This window comes from Bradysia coprophila, chromosome II, assembly GCF_014529535.1.
Source record: "Bradysia coprophila strain Holo2 chromosome II, BU_Bcop_v1, whole genome shotgun sequence".
Lineage (NCBI taxonomy): Eukaryota > Metazoa > Arthropoda > Insecta > Diptera > Sciaridae > Bradysia > Bradysia coprophila.
Window position 1 is genome coordinate 6,588,517 of NC_050735.1, and position 23,374 is coordinate 6,611,890.

General features: G+C 34.5%; 1 protein-coding gene across 1 annotated transcript in view; it reads right to left on the reverse strand.

The window, feature by feature from the left end:
* LOC119069597 (glutamate receptor 1) overlaps window positions 1-23,374 on the reverse strand; it is an 86,611-nt gene that overhangs the window by 40,520 nt on the left and 22,717 nt on the right. Inside the window, exons 3-5 of the mRNA XM_037173692.1 lie at window positions 18,303-18,430; window positions 15,682-15,811; window positions 1,098-1,351 (exon numbers count right to left, since the gene is read on the reverse strand). Of these exons, the coding sequence (XP_037029587.1) occupies window positions 1,098-1,351; window positions 15,682-15,811; window positions 18,303-18,430 (512 nt within the window). The remainder of the gene's footprint in view (window positions 1-1,097; window positions 1,352-15,681; window positions 15,812-18,302; window positions 18,431-23,374) is intronic.

Below are 23,374 nucleotides of genomic sequence, written 5' to 3' on the forward strand. Positions count from 1 at the left end.
ATTTAATACCATTTTTCACAAAAAAATTTTTCCTATACCTCACGAGTACTTAAACGAGCTGGGGATCGTGCAAATCTATTTTTCGCAATTACTTTACAAATTTTTCAGGTCGGTAGCCTAATTATTTCGGTAAAACTAAAAATTTTTTTTTGGATTAAATGGATTAAATGGATTAAATGGATTTAATGGATTTAATGGATTTAATGGATTAAATGGATTAAATGGAAGTGCGTCACCCCTCGTAATTTTCTGCAAATGAGGTTACGTTAAATGCTCAAATGTTCAACAAATACTCGATAGATTTGGGGAAAATTAAATGAAAAATTAATTCGTCTGAGGCTCGGTCTCAGGGTGAAAAAAGCGAAATCGCTCTTTCCTCTGCTCCATACAAATTCTGACATTAGGACATATTTTATGTATAGTTTCATTGATTGGTACGGTATCTAAGGTGCTGTGAGTTCAAATAATCACTCCAAAGGTCTATAAAGGAAGGCGAAAGCTACTCATACATATCTACCTTCGAATTGTAGTGAAGAAAGGAAGCAGATACCTATGAAGTGGATGTTTGAGCTCACATCACCCCAGATATCTGCTGCACCAATAACTGTCCCGTTATCACTTCTTTAAAAAAAAATTGTGAAGCGGCTGCAGCGGAACCACATATCAACGGATATATGTTTCATACTCAGGGCAACGAGACACAATGCCACCAGTTGTTCCCTAAGCCTAATGAAATTTTTCTGAACTTCGTCTGACCTAAGTCAATGTAAAAGTCAATAAATATATTATGGTCGCAATGAGATATTAAAACTGTCCTCTCATTTCTTTGCACAACAGACTCATTAGAGGCCAATAGTCCCCATACACTTGACGTCACTGCCACTGGAAATGGTTTACAGAGGCTATTTGCGGTACGGAATAATTTTAATGAAATGCTAACTCAACAGAATCTCGTTTCAGGCAAAATGTACAGAAGCATCATATCTATGTCTAGCACCAACGCATATATAACTGATGTAAACTTCCAACGAAAGCCTCTTTCAGCATTAAAATGAAAATTATTAAAAATAAAAGAAAATGCAATGAAATAGACTCACGAGACCGCTGAGAAGATAATGGTACGTTCGTCTACCGAGGGTAACATCTCGTACATGATTTACAATAATCTCCTTAGCCATTTCCGTTGGACAATCGAGAACTACATATTTTTTCGACCAGCGATTATATTCTTCCAATGTACGCAGAAAATCCAAAGCTGATGATACATTTGTGATACGTTTAACGGTTTCGACCTGAAAGCTTTCGTTACCAGGTTTCAATCCTTGATAAATCTGTTGCAGTCGTAATAAACCTGAAGCAAGAAGAAATTTTTAAATTGAAAAAGTTTGTCACTTTCATGTTTTTATTTGACTTTGGGCTCATTAATATAAAAATTATAGCTCAACCGACTGGCTGGGTAATGGAGATTCGTTCTTGTGAAATATGTTCGTTGAGAGCAGTACAGTTCTCAGAACTGTTTTTTTTCTGTAGTAAAACAAATATTAGTTATTTGGAGCCACAATATATTCCTCAAAACATGGGCATCCAGGCAAACATATCATTCTAAACTTTACAACCTTATCTCTTTTACATATTTCTCTGGCAAACAAGTCGAGTCACAAATATGCATATAAATATTTTCCTTACAGTATAAACATGGTACGTATGGATTGCTTTAAATGATAGCGTGTATTCAATTCTCAATTTGAAAATATTGAATAATCTGAACACGTATCCACAATATGATATCATAACATATCGTTATATTAAGTTGTATTTCGAAATGAAACCAGTCCTGGTGTGCTAAGTCACAGGGGATCACCTTCGAAAAACATACTAACGAAACATTATATAACCTGGAACTCATATGGCAAGCGGAAAGAACTGAGGTGAATTTATAATTTATGTTAGGAAGACGTTACTTAATGGTTAATATTGATATTGATTCGGGAGGATTATTATTACATAAAAGTCAAATGTTAAACGACTTCTTTTTCTTTACATTATTCTTTACATTATTCATTACATCAGATGCAATAGACGAGATGATATTAAAATGAAAAATAAAATTTAATAATAATGAAATTCCTTCGCTTGCAGTTTGCATTTCTTTGATATTTCAATTTATTTTGCATTATCTTCCGATATTGTATGATGTAATGATTATATCTAGATCACCATAATTCGATTAATTTAGGTATGCAAATAAAATTGGAAAAAATTTCATTTATTTTTTACTTATAATCTCAATGTACAACAATATTCGTTCTTCTGTTCTTCCACCTCCACTGCCGGCATCTTATTTGAAATATAAAAAGAAAGAAAACTCTTCACTGCCTCTTCATATTATTCATAGACTTTCGTTCCCTTTATTTATTCGTTGATAAGGAGAAATATTTTTTAAACAACGAGAAATGAATAAAGAATTCGAATTCCATTAATAGATGATATTGGTGTTGTTGTTGTGGTGTTCCAGCAAGTTGAATCGGTCTTCAAAGACACTCCGAAAAACGATTCGAGTGCAAATTTAATAAAACCATAAGACAAGAGGTCCAAGAGGTTTGATTTTAGCAAAACATATCGAAAAATAGTAATGTCACTAGAAACAAGGACCGTGGTCAAAAATTACACCTTTTTGGGTTCGAGTAACGTATACTATTTTATAGTCAGGCACACCAAAAGGTCACATTCCGAACAAAAATTGACAGAATTTAGACCAAAAAGTGGGAAAAACTGTTTTCGTTTTGGCTCTCTATCTGTAGAGATAATGTGACGTTTTTGATACGTCAGAATATAAAATTGTTCAAACCAAACTCAAATAAACTTTTTATGCGGTCTTATGTTCCACATCGTACACGTTATCAACAAAAGAAACGTGAAGATTGCCTACATTTTGGAAAATTTTGAGGTCTTTGCCAAATACATTTTGGTAAACTTTGTCACATTTCTCTAAAAAAAAATTATCAAAAAAGGCCACGCACTGCCGAGAACATTGTCAACCGCAATTCAAATGAGAGTAAACTGTAAATTTCTGTAATGAACGGAGATAGAGAATGGAAACGTATACAATAAACACACCTAGTTTGTAGCGCCTGCATATCCTACTTTTATCGAATCGTGAGCTAGATGCAACAATGGACACACACCGATAAATTAACTGATTTTCAAAATTTTTGCTTTAACCACGAAGGCTTCAATTCTTGAGGTGAATGACTTATATTGGAGCAGCGAGATGGGAGTAATTCTACATAGCCTCTTTTTCATGTAATTTCCGTTGACAAGTGGATCGCCGCCGGTTTCGGGTGAGTTTTGTTTTTTGTTTCTTTCACTTTTTTGACAAGTTCAAGATTTTTTAATTTGGAGACTATGCATATTTCGTGATGAAAAAGGATTTCTTCTAGCACAAATTAAATACCATGCACCTATTTTTGACATCGCAATGTGGGCAACAAAGGAAAACTTAATTTCAAAACCCACTGAAAAACCGGGGCCTCCACCTTCACAAAAAACACCGGATCTCCTTGACAAAATTTAAAAATTTGACGAAAATTGAAAATTTAACGAAAATTGAAAATTTAACGAAAATCAATAAGTTGACGAAAATAGAAAATTTGTCGAAATTTAAAAATGTAACGCACTTAAAACGCTCATAGCTCCAAGACAAGCGACTTTTTAGGGAAACCATGAACCACGTATCGACTAGAATCTAAAACTCTATAAATTTGTCTTTTAAACGAACTTTCTATCTGCCATATTTTCCGAGTTATGATCGATTCTTGGGGAAAACCATGAAATACGTGTCGACTGAAATCTGAAACTCTATAAATTTGTCTTTTAAACGAACTTTCTATCGGCCATATTTTCTGAGTTATGGGTCCTATAGTTCAATAGCTTAAAAATAGCTTTTATGAAAATTCCTTCAAATTAGTTTCTTAGAATTACGTCGTTGACAAGCCCTGAAAATTTCAGCCAAATCCACCGGTAAATTCAAAAGTTTCGTTGTAACAAAGGTTCATCAATTTCAAAATCCATTTCTTCATACAAATTTCCAAGTTTTGAAATTTAATATCTCGGCCAAATCTTAACCGTATGAGGCGTGTGATAGCTCGTTGAATTCGTATGGACGCCTAGATGACGAATAAAATAAGTGCTGGGTAGTAGGATCGGAGGGGCAAAAGTAAAAAAAATTGTGTAATATGTTCCTCAGTCCTACGTAAAAAAAAATTGACAAATTTTTCAGTGTGAACAGACTTGCGTCACGGCCGTTCCCTGTTATACTCGATTTTTAACAAACAAATAACTTTATTCACAAAATGAGTGAAATAGAAGAAATTTAGATAAATCCGTTACTCTTAAGAAACTCACTGTTTGCTATCCTTACTATAAACAATTCAAAAATCTATTGAGAAGCGTTTCAGTCAAGGAACCTAACCCATATCTTTTTATAAACTCGTCTAAACTTCGAAACGTACAGCCGCCCCTAAGAAAATTACAAAATGGCGGCCCTATATTTTTGATTTTATACTGTTTTTAGAAACTCTTTTGATCAGAATTGTTGATACCCATGTAGTTCTTGCTGCAGAACACCTTGCACATACTTATTTTCCATCGAGAATGTAAACGGTCTCCGGCACATTTTAAGCGGCTGACGAAATAGGGTCGATTTAGGGGCGTACTTTGTAAACAAAATAAATTTTATAGAAAAATCCGTGCATATCGTAGAACAATTTTTTGCTTAGAATAACGTTCTGCGTCGAATTGGTCAAAACTTCAATCCCCATTGGCGTTCATTTTCACAAATCGTTTCGAGTCTGCAACCCATTTCAACGACGTTTTTTTAGATGCAGGCACGTTCTAAGAAGAATAAACGCTGAATGAAACAACATAGTAAATAACATCCTACGTTATTAAATAAGACCCAATTGCAGTAACAGTGCTATGCGAACAATGTGTTACAATTGCACCAGAAATTTCTAACCTTTTATGAATTCGGAGTGATTCCGAGAAAACATTTATAATTAGTTTGCTTACCACTTTCCGAAAGATTTGTTTTCAACAATTAATTTATTTTATGACAGAATTCGCAGCGGTTGGTCAGAATAAGTCAATAATGCATGTATCGCCAGCAAATATACCAAAACTAAATTAACTTAATGGGACATTGAACTTTTGACATTTTTTGTATTTAGATTAAGAATGTTATTGTAAACAAAAAATTGTTCTACACTACTGCCGAATTTTCAAGTTTTTTACTTTTAATTTATATTTCAATTACGACTACGACCCAAATTCAACCCAAAAGCAAACCTTTTTCGTGAGAGAATTAAGAAAAAATGACATGAGAAGAAAAGAGAGGCATATAGGGACGTATAGTCTTTTTTATGTTTGACTGATCTTTGAAAATCAGAAAACAATTAATTAAAAATATAAATGTTTATAATTTTACGATTGTGTAGAATAATTTTTTGCTTAGAATAATGTTGTCTATCGAAATTATTGAAACTTCAGTCCCCCATTATGTACAAGTTTGTCATTTTTGTTAACTTTACTATTGATATGGAATCTGCTCTCTATAAATATGCACTTGAATATATAAGAGCTTATGGTGTGATCATTTTGCAAATAAAAAAGCCAATCGTGTGATGACTTTCCCAGTGGTATATATAAGTTTTAGCTTTAGGCAAAAAAAATATGAAAAAATACAACGAGCACTTATTCGCTTTATGCGCTTTATGCAGCACAAACATAGCACACTATATCATAAATGCAATATAAATTTGCATTTCCCTCCCAAAAAAATTGCTTTTTCGAATTTTTCCATTCATACAATTTGATCAAAAAGTCACTTTTCGTATATAACGCACCTGTTTCAATATATCTGGGATAGTAATCACTTCGTTAAAACAACATACATCACTGTCAAACACACTGTGTAATTTCATGTGAAAAATTTAGCCGGGGTTAAGTTAAGTGTTCGTGTGTTCGTTTGTTTAACCATTCAGATTATTTAGCATCGCATTTATACAAAGAGGAAAAAAAAACTTTCCGACACAATTCAACCTGGTGCCCTCGTTGTTGTTATGACTCTTGATATTCACTTGCGATTAGGCTATTCTCTTTACGTTATTATTGTATCTTATTATACTCGTTCGCCGAGTTCTAAATGTGGGTCCCATAAACAGAACAACATAAAAGGTACTTCTGTTCAAGCTTTTTGCATTGCCAAAACATTTTCAGACTGTTGTTACGATTGGTTTGGATGTTCTCGTATTTTTCTTTGGGGGGTGGAAATGTCTACAAAATATCCGATGTGTATAATGATAATGATACAGACATCGTACAGCACCAGGGAAATAACAATAACAGCTGTAAGAAATCGTTCAACAATCAATTATGATGCTGACATCGTTTACCAAGTGAATATATACGGAAGAGATCTTAATTTCAGTAAAATAGCAAATCTGATGCCGATCTGTGTAATATAAAATATTTCGTAGAGTTCTCAATCAACTTTGTTAAATTTCTATTACTCATGTCACAGACGAACAGGAAACGGGGTAACAAAAGTTTATGAAATAGGATACGGAAAAGAATTGCATTGTAAAATTGTACATTGGTATTTTGGTGGAAACGTTCATTTCCGTGAACGGGTATGATCGTCTTGTTTCTCATCGTAAATAATGTGAAAATTGGTTGAACTAGTTGCCGTACCAATTTTTATCTGCTATCGAGTGTCACAAGAGAACATATTTTGAACCTCATATGAGTGAGGAAATGTAAGGTTTTTCCGCACTGGTTTTTCATTTCCGCACTGTTTTGGTCAGTTTACTTCAGAGGCAGTTATAATTCGGAATATTCTTCTAAATAAAAATAATTCAATCTTTACTGTATCTGAACCCCAGAAGGTAGAATGGTATTAGGCATTATGCATTACCTCCACACTATATTTACCTTGCCCCAGATCTCGAGAATATGAGCCACGCACGCTAAACACATTAACCATTCGGTCCGACAACTCGAATGTGTAAACTGAACGTACAGTACAATATGATTAGATTGCTGTTTCAATTACCTTTACAGTGATTTTTGTGGGGTGATTTCTCTGAGAAAATTTGGCCCAGTGCTAAGAAATAAATATTTCAAAACTTCGTTCAACAGACACTGTTGACGACAGTTTTTTAATCCTCACAATGTGATATATACCCTGTAACCAGAACATTACTACGCTTTCAGAAAAAGCTCAAAAAATTAACCGTTGAAACTAATATGGTGAATTTGAAAAGTAAGTACAGTTTAACAAAAGAAGCTGCAGATAGGGAATGCATTTACCGTCGATTTTGAAAAACCGGGAAACGGGAAAAACGGTAAATGAGAAAAAATTTCCCGGGAAATTTCACGGGAAATGAATAGTACATTCTCTACTCGTTTAGACATTTTTTTGGATGAGTTGGGAGTTTGTAACTTGCACCGATGACAAATGCTTTTATCCTACCCCTACTAAGTGACTTATTGTGCTCGCGAAGCCCTTCAGAAATGAGTTTACCGTTCCTTTATTTGCATTTTTCAGGATGATAAAGAATTTCATATCTACATATTTCAACAGAAATATCTGAAATCGATCGTGTGAACTAGTTTCAAAATTTCTGTTGGACAGTGTAAAGATTGAATTTTTTACTATGCTGAGCGAGATGCTGAGAAAGGAAATAAACGAAAGGTAAGCTCCTTATTGAACTGTTTTCATGAATTTTTGACGGACGTTGCTTTCAATTGGTTTCTTAAAGATGTAGTAACACGATCTTCTAAACTTCGAATTCTGTAGACTTTCTAAAGAACATCAATTTCAGAGTTGCAAACTTAAGGCTAAGTACAAATGACACATTTTGCGTTGCTCAGATCGACAATTATGCTGCATTTTCTTTTGTTTGGACTGTGGTGAAAATTCAATACAATAGAAATTACAGCATGATTGTCCAGCTCAGAAACGCAAAATAAACTGATCCTTTATTCTCAGTCTAGGGCTGATCTTGAGGTGCAATTTACGATGAAAATGTTCACAACGAGTTCAAATCAGATGTAATGCTGTAATGCACTAGAAGAATAATTCAATTCAAGGTATTATTGCAAAGGAAAAATGTAAAAATCATTCAATTTTTGAAGGTCGGTTAACCGGTAAATGAAAAAAAAAAATTCCCGGGAAATGGTAAACCGGTTTTTCCCGGTTTTTAATTTCCCGGTTACATTCCCTACTGCAGATGTACTGTACGGCGACACACTTGTCGCTTAATGGATACGTACAGACTGCCGTGCTAAAATATCTAATAAATCGTACGTCAAAATAAGAGCTTTTTTTTCTTTTGTTTTTTTATTTAAATTGAAAGCTCAGAGCTTTTGACTTACGATATTTAACTTAGCACGGCAGCAGTAGTCTTTACAAAGTTTTATTAAAATATCTACAATTCCCGCTAGCCTTGACATAGATCAATTATCAATTCATATTTTTATACTAGAAGTCAAACCCTGGCTAGAAAGCCACCTCTGGAATATTGTCACATCAAGAACTGGTTCACTATTAGTATTTCACTTTATCAAGGAAAACTTAGCGTAAATAATAAAAGTTTTTCTCCGTAACAAAGTTTCATAAAGTGGCAAATCATACCAATTTATCGATTCGGATAACTTTCGATATAAATGCACTAATCTCAAGCTCACCAAATTTTCCGCGAAAATTTAGCTCAGCCGAACGAAGAGTATTAACGTATACATCTCTTCATTCAGATCCCACATTATATGTCTATGTTCTTAACTGAATGACTCGGTAGTAGAAATATAGATTAAATACTGATCCTGTACGCACGTATGAAGTTCTTGGATTCATATCGAAAAAGTTGAACTCGTATAAAATACGAGGAGAAAGTTGGAACATTTTTGATTTTATGTATTTAACAACGACTACTACAGACGATTGCTGCAGAAGATAATCTGATATTTGCCATAAGATACTTACTCGCTTTTGTTAAATAAAGAAATCGAAATCATTTACCGGTGTGAATATATGTTAAAACACTTTATGCATGAAAGCAGTCAGTGGCTTTAAATCACGAGTGGAATGACAATTTTTATAGGATTGTAGACATTGTGCATAGATTTTGCACCATTGAATTTATCCAACTGGATTAGCTTAAATTAAACGGGGTACATTTCATCGTCAACCTGTCTGTAACTTGCAAAGTTGAGAATATATAATTTGAGTGATGCTTAAATGGGAAAACAATTTATTTTTAATGGACAAAAAAACTTAAAAAAACGTTTTACGGCTAGCCTCCAAAATATGCACTGATATTTTGATGAATTTAATTAAACAAACGAAAATTACCCATAGGTCAGACAGTACAGCCGCTGAAATCGAAAAACAAAACATTGGCCGGAACTCAAATGTGATTTCCGATCATTATCCGACTCAATCTTACGTCAAAAGTGAGCTTGTTAGTCAGCTTACTTGTTACATTTCCAGTTGAAAGACAACACTCATAACATGACCTCCGCTAAATTCTCAGCGGCTGTACGATTAAGATGGTTTTGATTAAATCATTTTAATTATAAAAAAAATGATGGAATTTTCAGACAATGAAGCTTGTACGGCAATATTTTGCTTCAATTTTTTTTATTTGCAAAACTCATTGATGGAAATGGAGAACGCTAACATAAAATTCATTTAAAGTTAAATCTAAATATTAAATTGAATAATGACATTTTTGTTTGGATTACTTTTGATTTAATTGTAAATATTTTTGCTCTATTCAATGTAACATCCAATCTAAATACCAATTTATTTCTCATAACAGACTTAATAGTAGATCAATTCCTCTAGGTAGTCTACCTCTATGTAGTAGATTACTATTTACATGTGAGATATCTCGTATGCCGAGAAAAGTATCAAGTCACTTCACTGATATACAATTTCACTTTACTAGCGATGTAAAGGGTTTCACCCGTGAGGGAAAAGACGCATTACTTCAGTTGTGAAGTTAAAGCCTTTGAAATATTGTTGTCAGCCAGCGGTTTGCAAAACCAAAATTACAATGTTACTGCCAACCGAATTTGTGTCGAAGTTTGCTTCAACTGCTTTGCCAGCTGATCGATTCAATAAATTACAGTGAATCAAGCAAACTTTAGTTACAGATTTGATTGATATTAACGACAGACTGTACACATGGACAGGCCATTGAAATGTTCGCGTTGACAGGCTTCTGGAAAAGTTGTGAATGTTAAGAGCACATGTTCACGTATGCTATGGAATTAATGTTGAACGAATAAATCGGATAGAGGGAACCAATCCCATAAACTTTCTGCGATTTCTGGCTAGCCTCAGTCAAATAGCAGATGATTCTCGAGATCACGTCTGTCTCATAACATTGTCGTAGTTGAATTCCGGCATGTTTTTTGATTCGATAGTTGTTGTGGTTTTTGATTATGTTGATTATGTTTAACAAAAGAAGAACTAGATTTTTCATTTCTGATATTTGTTACGCTATGACGATATGATGAAACAGAAGAATCTAGATTTTTATTCGCTAAACTCTTAAACCTAAATTACATAAAATAAGTTATTAAACGCTGACCCTCAAAGTTGAAACAACTAAAAATCAGGAATATTTTTGCATATATTAGTCGTGGGCAAAAATTAAGCGAGAGTAAGAAGAAAGTCTTAAATCAGGATTCATGGCACAAATTCCGACTCGAAATTTTCCTCGAGGGTACTAACAATCCACCTGAACTTGCTAGCACTCACTCACGGTTTTTGCATGTGAATAATACTGTTAAGGAAATTAAAACAATTTAATTGAAAATGACTGTTGCCTAAAATCCGCAAATAGCGCTAATGTAATGTGTGAAAAACCATAAAGTGGTGCATTACACTCATCCCTGCAATACGGTGGAATCAGTTATTAAAAGCAGGACTTATTTTAGGGAATTCTAAGTTGTCCTTGAAGTTATCAAACCTACCAAAAATTTCTAAAACTCACCAAAAATTACCGAAAATACTTTGGTAAATTCAGGTTCTCTGGAACATTAAATTAAATTAAATTTTGACAATGTAAAATTTCCGAAAATAGGCCCTGATTAAAAGCGATGTTTGATTTCTCGTTCATAACATCGCATCGTTTCCCTTAACCCGGGAAAGTTTTGTGATGTTTAATGATTAAAGACGTGTACGACACGCACACAGTCAAATTGGATCATTTTTCATTTTTTGAAACATAGAATAATGAATCGTTACACAGTGTTCAATGCTGGTGTAGAAGCTGCAATGTTATAGACGGTGGTACATATACACCTTAAATATTACCTCAAATTATTATGTGTTTGCCGTTTATTGCCACATTCACAAACGGTGATATTCTACGGAGAAATTAATGGTTTATTATTAATAAGATTTGGAAAATCTTCCATTTTACTGATGATTTTGAATTGAAACGGAAGCAAAGCTTCTGGATATGACATTGCGCAAAGGATAATCTTTTCATTGTTCGTCACCTTTTATTAAAAATATATTCAGAATAAATGGCTGAAGTGTTTTTGGTGTATTTTATTACTTGATAATATGGCCTGAATAACAATTCATTACGTGTCTTCAGCTCTCTCCTTTATTTGATTGTTTGTGCCGTCGACAGAAACGTGAGGATTTGTCTATGAATAAGTTCGTAATGTTACCGAAATGTATTTAAAACCATTCACCAAAGCTTTTAAGAGAGCTCCACATTTAAGTAAAGAGTTAATACAATACACTCGACTATATTATATAGGTAATTTGCATGGGTTTTAAGTGTTCTCGACTTTCAGATATTTTGTATATATATTTCTTCTCCAAAAGCATTAAGTGTGTAGCATTTGTTTTCAGTGTGGTTTTTGCCATTTTGTTATTGACATTTGACTTTGATGGTTGTGTGTTAGAACGCAGCTGTATAACAGTGACACAGCACAGTTGAACCCGAAGATGTAAGTAATATTCAAACTACCTACTTTGAAATTTAATTTTGAAAATTTAGGGTGTGATGTACAATGCGAATCGCATGTATTGACGAAAGAATAACATACGCCGAATTATTTTATTTACTTCCTGGCATCTATTTAAAACTGTTATGCTACATCTATTTATATAGATATTGCGTAGGATGTGGGTATCCATCAAATAAAAGATAAAATGCTAATACGAAATGAAACTCTCCAATAAATCATTACACATTAAAGTACCGTTACCATGAGATAAGTAAGTACTCAAAACGAATACCACATATAGATCAAGCAATCAAGCTATAAATTGGGAATTAAGTTCCAAACAAATTTTTTTATTATTATCGATAGAGAACGGTATTATAAGATACTTTGTTTAGTATCATATGCCAAAAAAGTTAAAACTTTTCTATATATTTCTCGCTTAAAAAAAGTGCGTTTTGACTATTAGCACTTAAGGGCATATTTTTTTGAATTGGAACTTTAGAGCCTCGGCAATTCTCGGCTATCAAAATTTTTTCTCCGCCAACAACGGATTTTTTCCACAGTTTTTCCGGCTCTTTCCATCCCCGAAAGTTTTGGATAACTCGTCGGTTCGCTGATGGTAAATTTTCAAAATCTGTAAAATCGTCTATCAGCGGACGCCTGAGTTTCTATGATGAACGAATAAAACTTGCTGGAGACGATAGAGCGTGAAAAACTATGGAACAAATCCGTTATTGGCGGAGAAAAAATTAATAAGTGTATTACCTGAGCAGAATAAAGAAACCTGACTTATAAATTAAGAGAGATAAACATTTGCTCAAACCTTGTACTCAAGCACACACTTTTGTATAGATATTTCAATTTAACTTTATATTACCGCCCATTAAAATGGTTGAAAGCAGTAAACGTACAAAATTTCGGCGCGACGAAAATACAATCGGCGGCGGCGGCGGCGTGAGCTATTATTTTTCGGCGGCGGCGCGCCGAAAACTTAGCAAAAAATCGGCGGCGCGCCGGCGTAAAATCGGCGGTGCACACCTCTAGTCCAACGACCCAAATTTAATTTTTTTTCAACAACTTCCTATTCGGCGTTCGATTACCTTCCAAATGAAACAAAAATTACGAAAAACGAATGAACTTTACTCGAGTTCTATGTAAAATACGCATAGGGCCCTAGTAGCTTTTCACTTCTAGGGCCCTAACTCACGGTCCACTCACCCGATTTTTTTCCTGGATTGGTATTGACAATACCTATCATTTGCAGGGTCATTTACATTTCCATCGTTTATTTTGCCATAAATATCACCAAAAGACCTTAAATCACTTAGGTGGCCCTAACTCACGAAGGGCCGACCCGAATATGCCCATCTTCGAAATTAGCCTCACTATTTTGACTATCTTTCAGGGAAAAATTTTTGAAATCGGATTTGATTTACTCAAGATATCGACGTGACAGACAGACGAACAGACGGCCCAAATTTTTATTGCGGATTCGTCATCTATGAACATAGGCAAACACTTTGCCCTTACCGTCTGCTTCGAATTCCATCAATTACACACGGCATCGTAATCCTATAAGCCCCTTCGTACTTCGTACGGGGCTAAAAAATATTTTCACGTATCAAAAACTTTTACGCGTTACGAAAGTAGTTCCCCGTTTAAAGAATGTTATCCACAACGTAAACGGGCAAAAAAAATCATGCGTCAAATAACGCATGACATTGTGGAAAAAATAGCGCGTAGCCCTACTCACATTAAAAAAAATTTGGTTCAGATCTTTCTTTGTATTTTATGGGGGTTGAAGCTTTACGTTTTCTACTTTTTCCTTCGTTGTAACTTTTTTTTAGTAATAAAGTTCCCATTTTTGAATTTATGAATAGAAGACATTTTAGTATAAAAAAAGAATTCAAAAAGAGGATGCCTCTACTATCGCTAAAAAGACGATAAAGTAGATTTCCAACAACAAATTAAAATTTTCATGCACACGTCTTGGAGAGGGATTACGGTATCAGTCCTCTACCGATAGAGTACAATTTACTATGTCATGTCTCTGCAAGAAAGCAAATGTCAACAGAAAAGTAATTGATTATTTTTCTATTGGCATAGTTGCAGCGACATCTTTCCGTGAAATAGGGAATCGTACTCTATCGATAGAATTGATATAGAATTGAGAGAATAGAACTGGAGCCTTCATCCCTCTTCAGGCCATGACACTGCAATTCACGCTGTAAGTCAAGAATCTGTACAGTACAATTAGACGTTGAAATCGTTATTTTGTTAGTGGTTTAGGCAAATAAGGGCTATACTTGATTTTGTGTCCTGCGACAATTTGGGTGTCTCAAAACATCACACGATTTTCTATATTATAAAGGCGATTGTGATAGTGTACGACGCGAGCGGAGCGAGCTGAATTTTTCGGTGCTAAAGAATTTTTTGGATTCATAACTCCTTTTTAAAGAAAGTCATTAGTTGAAGCCGTGCAACGAAAATTCGCTTCTGTGATGTTCTTAGATATTTTGCAAAAAAGAAGGACGAGACAACATGTCATCTTAAAAGTGGACAAATGGGATCCCAATTCAGTAGTCGGTATCTCAAGTTAAAAGTCTCTAGGACTTCTTGGCTGGGCGGGCTCATAGCATAGTTGAGAGAAATAACAAACCAACAAACATTAAACTTTATATTATAGATCGGTGTGTACAGCATCGACAGTAATACTATTACTATTCCAGGGTGCGACTACTGTTAAACAAACCGTTTTCAAAAGTTTCTTTAAACTATGAGAAAAGATACATAAATTCAAAAGCCAGACGAATAATATATTCGACTTATTCAAAATAATTTATGTAAATGATGACTGCTTGAAAGCTTAATAAGGGTAGCACAAGAGCAAAAATATTTTTACAATTACGCAAACTTCGATGAAAGGAAATGGAAATGCAAAGTCTTAATAACGGTTACTTCGCATACCACTTTGTGCTGAACCAATCTTTAAGAGACTGGTCCTTGCAAAATCAACCGACTAATTAATATTATTTCACACACAAAAAAACGTCTCCGTCGATAGTCTGAGTTCAAAACTAAACAGAGATTTGTATAAACAATTTTCGAACGTTGTAAATGATTTTACCTTCGAAATGCAAATAATATCAAAACATTTCTCTCGGGTAAGACGTAATTTATTATGCTTTGAATCGTTCCTTACACGGAACATCTATGGCATCACGATAAAGCATTTGATGCTAATGAAAGCATTACATTAGTTGATCATTTTCATCAAAAACTTTGAAGAGCACTCCAGTATATAACGTAATATACGCAGTCAGTTACGATGATGTATGTCGGAATATGGTTGCAATCTTACAATCATAAGCTATACTTAAAATGAATTGGTGAAGTATATACAGAATGCTTAGTAATTTCTGGTGAATGCGAACCGTAATCATGTGTAAGACGGTATCTACAAAATTGATTTGAATAGATTGTTTGCCATGGATAATTTTACTGCCTTTCAGTAAAAGCAATTTAAAAGTTGGCATAAAATACACCATAACTTTCGAGTGGATGGGATGATTCTTAATTGTATTAAAAACCAAATTTTATTTACATTCTCCGAATATAATAAATTCGTCAAGTGGCGCTACTTACCGTCATGCGAATCGTATAAGTAAATTATCTTTTTCCATCCATAAAAAGTTATTGTGTCGATGATGGCTTGATGGTAGTCAGGACGCATGCTAATAGCAAAATCCAAGAATCCCGACGATGGGGTTAGAACCTGGAATGAAACGTTATGTTATTACGTTAATCCTTACTGGTAATTCAATTTAATTCGAATAGGTGTACTCAGAATTTATGGCTTTATAATTGAATTGTAAATTTTTGTTTGTTGCAAAACAATACGAAAGCCTTTTTAACGTAAAGTATAGAATGGAGGTGAACACATTAAAGTACAACGTACATGCCATTATCATCCACTTAATGTTATATCCTCTTTTTATTGATTCTACCTCAAAGTCATGTATAATTAATTTGTTTACGTGTCTCAGTATATATGTACATTTCGTACTGTGTACTTAATTAGAAATAACAAGCCGTACACTACTAATTAAGTATATATTCAATGGAAACTAAACATTCCGCTGTATACACATCCATTCGTAATTCGGTAATAAACAAGACGTATGCGGTGTGTACGAAGTTACTTAATTATTTAAACTTGCTGTTGACTAGACAAAATTACTCCATTATCGTGAAATCGTTATCATTCCAAGTATTAGTATGTACTGTACCTCTCAATTACACATTTGATTTGCTATGCCTCCTTGTGTAATATTCAATCCAACCCAATTAACATTGTGATATGTTTTAATTACATGCCTACATTATTATGGAGTATCTGATGTCCTATCTTTGTAATGTGTTACCGAAACATAACATCGAGAGTAATGTGATATATGAACAAAGGAGCTGAGAAACCGAGAACGAGAAAACGTGGTTGCCTTATTCTAGCTGGCTGTTTCAATAAATTTAATTATTGTGGATGGTTCTATTGTCTTCGGCATTGTTCGCATTTTAAGTTACTCCATTTATCGAATGGTACACATTTTGATAAACAGTCTAATGCTCTGATATTTATCGGAAGGAACGTGTCATATCACCAAGGTAATGATTTTCAACTTTTTTTTTAGTTGAGGCTTTCCACCGTGTATGCACAAGTTTTTTTCATTTCCACTCAGATTACAAAATTAGTTTTAGAAAAATTAGCCGAATTTCTCGAATTTCTCTTGAAAAGAGCCAAATTTTTCTGTATTCGCAACACATAAGGGTCAGTTGGGTTATTTAGGGTTTTCATAAATTCTTAAAAAAATTTTGGATTTTTTTTCTCGAATTTTTAGTCATTTTCAAGAAATTTAAGGAACTTTTATTTTACGATTTAAAAGAATTTTTGAGAATGAGATCAGATCATCGATGATGAGACAGTCAATTAAGTGCTCATCTATGATATTTCCATAAATGATTTTCAAACACTTTATTGACTGAGAACATTGATGACTTATAAAACTCTAAAACATCTCAAATATGTTCCAAACTAGATTAGATTATATTAGATTGTATGGGGTGTAGCAAAATCCCTTTAGCTGTTCCTGAGAACCAGCACCAGCGACAGCCAGGGCTTGTGGAACAGTGAGGACTTAAGATTCCTCGGGAAAATAATTTTAACGCTATTGCCCCGTGAAGAAAACAAGTCTACCAGGGATGAAGTCTCCTCTTACTATTTAATTTAGGATTTATGACAGAATAATTCATTACCTAACGCACAAAGGACAATGCTTATAACAATGATTTAATTGTGAACCGTCCGTTCTTATGACATTATGTTCCAGTCGTTTGACTGTACGTCTTTCTGTCGTTCGCTTTGTATGCTATATATTCATGCAGGACTCATAACTTACAGTTATAAAACCGACATTTCATGAAGTCAGTTCAAATAGACCAATTGCAACTCATTTATAAAGGAAAGTTTCTTATATGGCAGGATCGATAAAGAAAACATAGTTTGATACAGGGGCAGAATTGTAAGATCAATTCCGTTTATGAGAAAATAGTTATTTACGTATCTGGCAATTTCGCCATTTGTGCCTAAGATCGTCCTAGACAAGCTCCGTATAAAGCTTTTCATGCAAAGGGATGAAGTCACGAGAACAATTCCAAAATTGCCTCACTCTCGGTCCCAACGCATAAAAATTGCTGTATAATGGAGCCAATAAATTTTCTCACATTTAATATTTTTATTAATATCATCAAATGGCTGGAGCATCACTCTAACAACCGAACGCCATCCATTGATTCTCGTACTTTCAATTGATGGGGTACACATAGATTGTAAGAATCAGTGGATTTTACGACATTATTTCAAAGAAATAAATTCCGCATTCAGTCGACTTGACAATAAATATTCTATTGATGAAAAAGTGAATTGAAAGGGCTGGAGTATTTACAGCGTTGTCGTAGATTAAATCAGAACAATTTTTAAAATATGAAAAAAAAAAAAAATTAAAAAGCAAAACAAAATCCGTTTGATTGTCTCTCTACCTTGGAACAGAACAATTTTTTTTTTGCCAGCAAATTTGATTTCAAAGTGCAATTAGGAAAAGTAAAAAAGGAATAGCTGAAGTGAAAAATATAAAGCAAAAAATAAGTGAATGTCTGTATCCCATTTACAGTATAGGAAGTCTTTGTACAATAGAATCTGTAATAAAATTTACCTTCTCTGGAAACCATGGCGTAACAAAAGGCATTTGAAATGTATTGCTGTACGAATGTAGTGTATCGAATGAATCCGGCGAAACAGCACCCAACATGCTGTAAACTCCACGCGAAAATTGATTGCAAACTGGAAACAACAAAAAAAAAAGTTAAATTATGTAAATGGATTTGAGGTATACATATCGATTTTTTTGTATTGCTTTTTATCGTAAATATTTGTGGAATGTTAAGGGAATAACAATTGGTGGCATCAGCATCCTCACGAGATTTACGGAAGATCATTTTCTTAATAAAAAAATATTTGGTTTAACGAAAAATCGCAAATTATGTTTGACTGAATAATATTTGCTTACGAAGCTCGTATATAATGTGCACGTTTCAAACAATAAGGATGGTTGGTCGGATGGTATTTGTAGAATTACACCTAGTCGGTATGAGATTAAATATCAAAGTTGTAGATAGAGCTATATAAAGTGCATTTTGCACGAAATGGGTGTTTCGCTTGTGGAAACTGTGGTCAACGGATGTCATGGATAGACTTCGAGGTAACAAGTTGCGTTATGATATAAACACAATAAGTAGTTGATAACGAAGCAGATCGCTGCGGTTCCAGTAACAACACGTATATTTGATAGGAAACATTTATCTCCATTCAGTGTGACACGCATACCTAATGCGAAATCCGGAACGATAAAAGGGACGTAACAGTCGACGACTTTGAAATAAGTGACGCAATTCGTTTCAGCTGATCCTCTCAAATATAGACAAAAGAACTATTACTTGTTTATACGGATGGAATAGTTACTAGCACACGTGTTAGTCACGCGTGTCACAGTCGTAAAACCGTTTCAAGACGTAAAAACATTTTGTTGGAACGAAATGTGTTACTTATTGCAAAGTCGCCGACTTAATGTCATTCACTGCTAAAGAAATCTGAAAGGACCAGCGTCACAATTCATACCGTAGATGATTTCATAACTTCTAAAAGACATGAGGAGTGACGAATGAAGCCAAATGAATGGTTTCCTCGTTGACTAAATTAAAAGCGACACTCGTCGAGACACAATAAGCAGCCGCTTTCTGTCAGATAAACAGAAGAGAGGCAATGTTACTGAAAGAGACCAACTTCGAGGAAGAGTGTTAAAAAACTAACGTTTTTTTCAAGTCTATTTCAACTGAACATTTTCCAACCTCCTTCTGCGAATAGTATTCATGGGTTACTCTTCAGATAACTGAAAATAAAATCCAAGAAATGTGAACTAAAGGTTCTGTGAATGGTCTTCACGAAATACTCTTCGGAGAACCTGCGAAAATCATCTGCAAAGTTGACTTTCTTTTTCAGATAAAGAAACTCACTCATTTCTACAATAGATTAAGGTTAGCTCGTTCGGTATGTGATTTTTATGTAGGTGGAAGCACAAGGTTTTGGTGGGACACATTACAACGACAAAAAACAAAACCGACTAGAAACCGGTGGCGATCCACTTGGCAACGGACAATACATGAACAAATTCAACTCTTAATATTCTGTTGTCATAAATGATGTCAATACTTCCGAAAGATATATGCGAAGCTCTTAAGCTCTAGTCTACATATCCACACGAAGCGCAACAGAGGTTTCACATAAAAAATACAGCCCGAGCACTTCGAACGGGACTAAAATTGGAATGACAATGTTTTCCCAAGTAAATTGAAAATTCGTTTTTCAAATAGTTACGTAATAATCTACGTCACTGACAAGTTAAATCAAAACTTTTCTAATTGAACTTTATCATTGAAGTCCTTTCCCGTACATGTTTATATCTCAGTCTAAATTTTAACATAGTGATTCCACTGAAAACTTATGTGAATTATAAATGAAGGCATCTCTCACTCATATTATATATTAATTGTCATTTCCCCTTTTCGGTGACATCATTTACAGGCCATATAGAACGGTTATAACCGTTTAAGATAAATGAGAGATTTAAAAGCGAACGTGCGGATTTAAGACTGTTAGCACATATAAGCTTGAGATCTATTTATTTATTATATGATAATGGGGATAATTAAAAGTTTATCTAAATTTACTTCCTTTAATTATCCCTGAATGAATTTTCAGTTCACTCTACAAATAAAGGAGTATTTGTGGAAATGGCATTAAATGTAGTAATTCACTGTAGGTTGCAGCAGGTAATGCATCAGATGAGTGGGAATATTCTGCAGAAGCTTTAAGAGCTTTATATTTCCGACGTCATTTAGGAAGAACGTTGTTTCTACCTTATGCTGTTTATTCTGCTTATTCTATTCCTTTCATTCGATAAAAACGAGGCAATTGTAAGGCAATTCCCGACCCAAGTAAATTTTTTAATTTTGAGATTTAAAATTAAGAGTGAATTCGCCAAAACTTCGAACAGTCTGGATTCAAGCCGACGGCGATCAAATCGAGCTATGGCTCAGATGATCGTCGTTCAATTCTGAGAATATCGTGGAACAACTTTAAAGTTCCCCAAATAACGTTTTTTCGAGTTATGTTATACATGAATTATAGAAATTGGAATTTCTCGATACATTGCATCCAAGCACAATATCCACTTATATTGAGAACTGCATTTTTTTACATACATGTGAATTGGTGAAACAGGAACTAATCAGGAAAACCATTTTGAAGTCGATTTACTATTTTCAAATAATTGATGAGGTAAAATTTTAGAATTTTGGTTCATTTCGTCAGTTTGGCCTCTACAAAAAAAATCTATAAGACATCTTCAGGTAGTATCTAACTTCAGGTAGTTTTACTAACTTTTATCTTGTAAACCTATAAAAAATAAAATTCGCTCGAAAAAACGTTATTTGGGGAACTTTAAAGTTCGATGAATTTCCAAAATTTGGTGGGTTGAGATACATTGTAAAAAATCAACTACATTTCTATCTGGGACGGTGGGTATGGTCGAGTGGAGTGTCAATGGATAGAGCTTGAAGTAAGCTACAAAACTCCGGGTTAGAGTTTCCTGCTACTAACTTTCCCAGCCGCCCAGTGCCTTTCAAAAATTTATGTTTTCTCGAGGTTTTTCACTTGTTGCGGCGCCACAGTGATCCAAAACGTTACTGCCACATTCAGTACCGGACTGGCTCGAAAAAGCCCATCGGGGGCTCCATGCAACTCAATTTAAAAAGGCCCACAAATTAAAAAATCCCATACAAAAATCCAAAAGGCCCATCGGGAATTCCCCGAATTCACCATATGGCCAGCCACATTCATAAATCTATTTTTGACATCAGTACGTCACTTTGCGACGTCTTTATGTACTGAATTACCCTACAGTAACAGTAGACTTTCGAAAAACCAAGAAAAATTTTTCTTGGTTTATTGGGTTTTGGAGCCCATTTTCCCCTTGAAGGGCTTGTAAATTTTCCTTGTTAAATATAAAAATCCTAAGGACGTTACAGTTGCAACTTGCATTGAGACACCTCAAGCATGTTCCTTATGGTATTTTCTATGTTCCCCTGCCTCTCGCCTTCACTTACTGCTGCAGAAATGTTAGAGACAACGATTTTATTTCATGAGGCTTTTTTGAAATTTTTTGGTTATTGATGAAAGTGTGGAATAAGAGATCTGTTTTACAGCGATTGGTGAGCAGGTTGGTTCGGGATCATAGAAAATACCATAAGGTGTATGCTTAACAAGGAAAATTTACAAAGCCCTCAAGGGGAAAATGGGCTACAAAACCCAAAAAACCGAGAAAATTTTTTCTTGGTTTTTCGAAAGTCTACTGTTACTGTAGGGTAATTCGGAACATAAAGGGGTCGCAAAGTGACGTACTGATGTCAAAAATAGATTTATGAATGTGATAGTAACGTTTTGGAACACTGTGGCGGCGGCTGGGTGGGCCGAACATCGGCGTTTGTTGGTCAATAATTTTCAGCTCATTGACGTGCACAATTTGACATTATTCATATCTCGCATGTTGTGGAGTAATTGATAAGAAACGATTTTTGCGACCACTTCGGAGAAAAATTTTCTAATGACCATGACAGCTCAATAAAAAATTTTCGGGAAAAAAATTGTTCCACGATATTCCCAGAATTGAACGATGATTCATTTGAGCCATAGCTCGATTGGATCGCCGTCGACTTCAATTTCGATTCCATATAAGCTGTTCGAAGTTTTAGCGAATTGACTCTTATAAGTTAAATAGATCGGCCGTCACGAGGGCTGTCATCCGAAAAATAATTGTATTTCAACTCGACAGATGTTGGTCAAACAAACTGCCAGTGCGGAGGCTATAGTGTAGCGAGTGATCTGAGGAGTCTTGTTCTAGTTTTTCAATCAGATCAATATTTGCCGAGTGATATAAGGTTTTGGAAAAAGTGTTTTTCTTCCATACAAATCACATCCCGTTTTGAAAAACTAATAGCTGTACCGGACTCTTGAGGTCACGCGCTACACTCTGACAGTTTGTTTGGCCAAAATCCCAAGGTTCTGAAAGAACAGGTTAAGACACTCACGAAGGCGGGTGACACCGAAATCGATAAACGCACTCAGTACAGATTGTGTGTGAAATCAACTTGAAGAAAATGTTTTTTAGGAAAATTCGGAATTTTGTTTTTGTTACGTTGCCTTTTTCATATAAACTTCGTAGCCGCTGAACTCAATTTGTGTGTCACCGCCTTCGTGATCAACTCAGAGTTGTCTTAAACTGGTTCTTTCAGAACCTTGCAAAATCCGTCAAGTTAAAATTCAATTATTTTTCGGATGATTTTAATCACAAAATGAAAAAATTAACTCAGGTGGGAAATTGCCTTATTATTTGCACGTCACATCAAACCACAATTAATTAACTATTTAGCGTATGGCTTTCGACAATTAATTAACTCAATTACTAAATTATTTGAAGAAAATGAAATTATCAACAAAATTGTGCGTGTGAAATGGGTGTTTATGAATACAGTAATTTTAAAACTGCGAGTGGAAATTGAAAGGATTCAATTGCTGTACGTCATTCGCATTCAAAAGTTCACTTTTCACAGCATGTTGCAGAAAACGTTTTATGCTACACGTTGCGAAATGGTGTTGTTTTTGTCACGTGTG